Source organism: Patella vulgata, chromosome 8, assembly GCF_932274485.2.
Source record: "Patella vulgata chromosome 8, xgPatVulg1.2, whole genome shotgun sequence".
In the NCBI taxonomy this organism is placed as follows: Eukaryota; Metazoa; Mollusca; class Gastropoda; family Patellidae; genus Patella; species Patella vulgata.
Window position 1 is genome coordinate 36,971,429 of NC_065886.2, and position 6,408 is coordinate 36,977,836.

The 6,408-nt window shown below is 35.0% G+C and overlaps 1 protein-coding gene across 1 annotated transcript; it reads left to right on the top strand.

The window, feature by feature from the left end:
- Nucleotides 1-1,411: 1,411 nt before the first annotated feature.
- On the top strand, nt 1,412-6,154 carry LOC126830070 (nucleoside diphosphate kinase B). The gene is made up of 4 exons (XM_050560283.2): nt 1,412-1,631; nt 4,479-4,580; nt 5,127-5,239; nt 5,895-6,154. Exons 1-4 carry the CDS (start codon nt 1,464-1,466, stop codon nt 6,010-6,012), a joined length of 501 nt encoding a protein of 166 aa, XP_050416240.1. The 5' UTR covers nt 1,412-1,463; the 3' UTR covers nt 6,013-6,154.
- The last annotated feature ends 254 nt before the right edge of the window (nt 6,155-6,408 follow it).

Sequence of the window (6,408 nt, forward strand, 5' to 3'; positions counted from 1 at the left end):
CTGGCTTATTGTATAGTGAGCAGCATAAATCTATGAAATTTCAATTCCATATATCTTTGTAAATACTGAATGGAATTGAACCATTTTTGCACTTAAATGCCTATTAGAGATTTATCTTTCACAATATTGTAGTTTCCAAGTGATTCCTGTTGCACTAAAACGGTGCATCGGGACCGTAACATAAAGTTGAAAAAAGAGAACTATCATGTCTTGCTAAATTATTTGTCATTGAGTGTTTATGTTTATTTATTTATGTAGCTGCTGCCGACAGAGAGAGTAGACATTAATAAATATTTAAAACTCTTCATATAACACCAGTACAAAAACAGACTTAGGTAGAAATGAGAGGTGGTTTAATCATCTTCATAACGTTTCAGGTTAAAAGACCCTTCATCAAATGATTGAATTAGAATTAAAAACCGAATTATCCAGTGTTGTTAAATTGTTTCTGAATGCATGTTTATTTATTTATTAAGTTATGATGACGTTATATTTGATGTATAACATAGACTGTGTGTGTCTCAATGTTATTGAAATAAACATGTTTTATAAATAATAGCCTAACCTATAATTTAAATGGTATATTTCCTGTTGATTGGATGTTAATCATTTTTTAATTATTTTTGATTGGGATTGCCGAATGTAACAAAAGGAGAAATTGGAAGTTGGGAGTAAAATGAGCAATTATATATACTATTTGTCCCTAGAAAGGTGTTTGGAAGGTTTAGAGACTGGAATCAATTTAAAGTAGCTAAGTCTCTAACTCAATATCATCCAAAGTCTTCGACATTGAAAACACAAATTATTTGTCAGTTTAAATCAACATTGATGTTGTGATCTTACTGGGAAAAGATGGGCTTCTGATATCCAATATTTAAGACCAAATAAACATTTTACCATTCGTGTACCATATTCAGCGCCATTTGTAACAAGGGACTCGAAGAACGACGCCAGATATATTCATGTCAAACGGCGATGCCATGTTCTTATCTGGAGAGCATGCGCAATAAATACTATCGGTGTAGACTGGAATAACAAGATATTCGATGCTACTGTAAGAGAGGTTGCTGCTATTTGATTGAGATTTCTGGCGTATTTTGCCGACCATAACTGATTGGAAATTAGAGTAAAAGGAAATCAGTTTATATACATTCATATTAAATTATTATAATGCGTTATGACCCATTTGTGTCAATTTCTAGGTCCCAAATATTAGCGATTTAGCTCCTATAACTTTGAAGTTAAAGGGGTGATAAGTTGTGGTCTGTATCCGGAATATCGATTTAATAGAGTTATTCCCCTCCTATCTATTCGTAGCCTCGGTTGTCATTTAATGCCATTTCACCTTAAATATAGACTAGATAATCCAGACCAAATGTTCGAGCGCCCCCTAGATTACACCGGTTAGTGAAACACGTGACTAAGCTTACCTCTTTGCTCACGTCTCGTTTTGTGTACGGTTGATGGTTGCCTTGCTCCTGAACATCCTTGCAGCATTTGTTAAAAACATGTCTGACGAACGTACTTTTATTGCCGTCAAACCCGATGGCGTCCAGCGTGGACTTGTCGGTGACATTATCGCCAGGTTTGAGAAGAGGGGATATAAATTGGTGGCCCTGAAGATGGAACAGGTATAATTCCCTTGAAAAGCATGTTTTATTTTTATTTTAGGCTTGTTGACATAAACTACTTGAATGACATTACGTGACATGTCTAGTCTAGTGTACTGTCTTACACTTCTAGACAAGCTATCAATTCTGTAAATAAATAATCTTCCCTTTTTATATCTCTGCTGAGTCTGATTTTATACATCAAATATTAGCATTATATAATATGTAACAGGCATTGCCTGAGTAGAGCGAAGCTGATTATTGTCAAATATAAAACCTTCATAATTAATTTTCTCAAGTGATACAAAAAATGTTAAATAATTTAGTTTTTCAAAATTGATTTTTATTTAGATCTAAATTTTAACATTAATTTTGTTTTTAAAAAAAGTGTGAGAAATATTTTCAATGACGTAAAAAAATATGTGACGTCAGTGATTAGACGTGTCATAGAAATAGTTCTATGAGGCGCGTAATCTCGCTTGGGAGAGATTTGGTGTGTAGAATTATTTCATTCGGCAAACCTCGACAGATTCTACGCATCTAATCTCGGCTGTGTGACCATTTCTGTGGAGAGTGTATTATATCAACAAACGTCACGTTTGGCATTGGGTTTGGGGAATTACCAGGGAATTTTATCAAACCAGCAGCCTTGAGACAATATCTCTACTCATTTAGGTAATATACACTCTACAAAAGACGCAATTTGGGACTTTTTTGTAAAAGCGACACGTTTTCCTGTTTAAAGTAAACCGGCAGCCGCATCGCAAGTGTATGGGCGTAGGTACATATCACTTACTGTCATACAGCCGAGATTAGATGTAGGGTAACGGAATCTGTCTAGATTTGCCGAGTGGAATTATTTTTGTTAGTTACGTGATCTCGTTTGGTCGAGATTTGGTAAGTTGACATGCGCACTGCCTGTTTTGCCCAGTGTATCCGGTTCCGGTCTGAAATTTTTTTTAATCAACAGTCTGTGGGTGACATTTTCAATTACGCTCCTGTGTTACCGGAAAAGAGCTTTGCTCAAGCACCGCGCAAAAGCGCGGTGCTTTAGAGCTTCGCTCTATATTAATGATAAATAATAATAAAAAAAACACAATAGCCTACAGTTACAGTACAGTTACCTGAGCCAATTAATTAAAATAGGCTACAAAATGCCTCAGACCCCTCGCATTTGGGGATGAGTACAAGATCAAAAATTGCAGTTGCAGACCAAGATATTCTTGTTATTCACTCAAAATGCACCAAATCTAACCAATTTTGGAAAACTTTTAGGAGACACTGGACTGTTTTTTTATACGCCCACATTCCAGAATTATGGCCCCTGATTGTACCAAAAATCACGTTTTTAGCTTGTGGACCCTATAGAGGTCATAATTTTTATCCGATTTAAAAAAGCCATATTATTATATCACCGTTACACCCTAAGGATCGCTGAGTTCGAATTTCGTGTAAATCGGCCCAAAATTGACAGACAAAATGGCTGCAGTTCGTTCTCAAATAGCGTTAAAAATATGGTATATCAAGGTTGTGGACCGTATAGAGATCACAATTTTTATCCGATTTTGTTGAAACTTGAAATGTAAGTTTATAACACAAAGATCTTGGATCCTTTGATATTTGTGCATATCGAATTGTAATTTCCTGAATTATGGCCCTTGATTGTAGGAAAAATCACTTTCTTTTTAGCATGTTCTCTATCCATCTCTCGAAAATGTGGGCGTATCATGCCTGGCAGCCGCTGGTTAACTATTATATTGAGTACTGCCAACTCGTTATCTCCCATAATGTATCTTTAATCCTGTGCCCAGCATAAATATCTACATGTTGGCAATTCTAATTCTGACAATAATTAAAAAGAGTGCAGAAAATCAATGAATGGTTCAAGAGCCTTGTAAAATGCAATACTGTAATTAGGCTCATTAACATTCAATTTTCTTAGGGCTTCACAACATGAACATGTATAGATTATATCAGACTTGGCTATATATTATAGGCCAATATATTCTACTGACAATTCAGTACATCAGTGTTATTACAAATTGACTTCAGAGGTTTCCATTTTACTGTAAACATCTGTTGAAATTGTGGTCATCTTAGATATGGGCGATATTTTGGTTAAAACTGGTACCTGTTTGAAAATTCTAGTAACAAATATATTGTCATGTATCCTAAGCCTGACCCCAACAACCTGTTACCGTGACACCTACTTGTTCCAAAGAGAAATGGTACAAGTGATGTTTGGTTGTATTTTGGATACAACAAATCCAATGAACAGCAGATGACTATTCTGTTGATTTTGTTTGCGAACAGTTGGAGCTACATGTAAAGCAGGGAATGTGACCAACCTTTATCAACAACTCAAAATTTACAAAATATACATGTAAACAGAAGGTTGAAACCATCGACTGTTAATGAGCAGTAATTTGTATATATATCTATCTGTCATCCTGGAAAACAAAAATTAATAAAAAGGCTATATATATGTTCACAGGCCATAATTATGGTCTATATCGTAATTATTTCACAAACAACATGTTGAATATCGCCACAATATATAGTTACATGTATATCACAATATGAATACTGAAGTATCACAATGTTGGAAATAACAGATATCGCCCATCCCTTGGTCAACTTATATTGGCTTTGTGGGGCACCTTATTATATAAGTTGAGCAAGTCAGCTTTTTTCAGGTGGGGGGTGGGGTATTTGCAGAGTTATACTAGTAGATCTGATCATCTTAGAGAAGCTCTTTGAAGTTTAAAACATGGTCACGGATAACATCCCTGGCTGCACAGAAATATCAGACTTCTCTCACCAACTTTATACCCAAGGTACTGATATAATTCTTGTATTTACTTTCAGGCAACCGAAGAGCACCTGAAGAAACATTATGCCGATTTATCATCAAAACCTTTCTTTGCTGGTTTGGTTAAATTCATGTCCTCTGGACCACTGGTTGCCATGGTGAGATAAATCATTTTATGTTTTCATCAAATTCCAGTATCGATTGTACAGACATCCCCTCAACTCCCTTGTCAAAGAGCCTTTGGTTGTACACATGTCCCTCGACCCCCTTCTCGACAAAGGTTTTCAATTGTCTATTTATCCCTGAACTCCCTTGTCAATTCTATAGATGTCACACGACTCAAATCTTGACATTATTATTAAAATAATAAATTATTGGTCTTCTCCCTTCTCGGTAATAATCTTCAATTGTACAGGTGTATCCCTCGACTCTCCTCTCAATATAGGTCTTCGGTTGTACAGATTACCCACAACTCTCTTCACTATAATGGTGTTCAATTAGAATTAGAAATGCCACTGTTTGGGCAAAATTACCCACATAGCACCATATAAATGGACTTTTAAGCCATGGCAGCTTGACTGTTCTGATCAATGATTTTGCAAAGTTAAGCATTTTTAAAAATAAAGTTTAATTACCTGAAAGGGCTACAAGTGGTGATTGTATACTCATACGATGTCATCTGATATTTATATTGTTATTTTTAGGTATGGGAAGGTAAAGACGTTGTGAAACAAGGTAGAGCCATGTTGGGTGAAACAAATCCATTAACTTCTAAGCCTGGTTCAATCCGAGGTGATTACAGTATTGATATGGGAAGGTATGTATTGTCTGCATAAAAATATATTTTTAAAAAAAAAAGGGATGGAATTACCTGTATCAAATTTATTGTCTTTTTATGGTTTATACAGTAATTCTAATTGGAGTGGGGCCTTATGATTTTAGTCATTTCTTTCTATTTTATTTATTATTTATTTATTTATTTTTCCAAGAGACATCTCAAACATGACAATAGAAGTGGTAATATAAGTTACATGAAAATCAGATGAGAAAGTTTTGATGAGAGAAAAAGTAATGATGTCATGAATGACCAGCCTCTTCAGGATAACCCATAAAAACCTGCTTAAATTAAAATTAGGGTTATTTCCAATGGGGTCCTTGTACTACTAGATGTAGTACACTGTGAAAATGATTCAGTTGACTTATGAATCTTGGACTTTTACTAGCGATAATAAAGGTTCCTTGAAAGAATGGACTTAAAAAATTAAGCAGTCAAATCGGTGGGCACATTTCTTGAGTCTTTTTCCGTTTTACAATAACACTTACCAGGATGTGTATGCTTCCAGCTTAAACAAGATGTACTTATTAAATGGAGTTGCTTCCCTTTAAACCAGGAAATATTGGCATTACAGTTGATAATTGGCAGTGACATTTCCACAAAATTATTTAGCATGTTTTTTTTGTTTTTTTTTCAGAAATATATGTCACGGTAGTGATTCCGTTGATAGTGCCAACAAAGAAATTAAATTATGGTTCAAAGATGAAGAAGTTTGCAACTATAAGAGGGTCAATGATTGCTGGGTTTATGAATAAATATGACTTGTGAAGAATAGTGCTTGTTCTATATGATCTGTTTTACTCAACCCCTATTGGTTGATAATCAGCTTGTCTGATGATTATTGTAAATTATTCTGATCATAAAGGTCGTGCAAGAGATTAAAATTAATCATCCATATTACTTTGTTCTGTATTTATTTCAATAATGGTGGGGGTTGGGTTGACCAACAGGCTTATCATGTAGAAAGTCATGGGCTCATTGTCAGGCGTTTGTGACCAGGTGTAGGATCTGCTCTACCTAATTTCTCAGTGTTTTCTGCTCCTTTGCAAATATTACTGCCAGACACTCCTGCTAAACAACCTTTTTTGTGTTAAATACAGTTGAGCCCCAATTGATCTTCAACTATCTGCTGCTTGATAGATTTTGTTAGC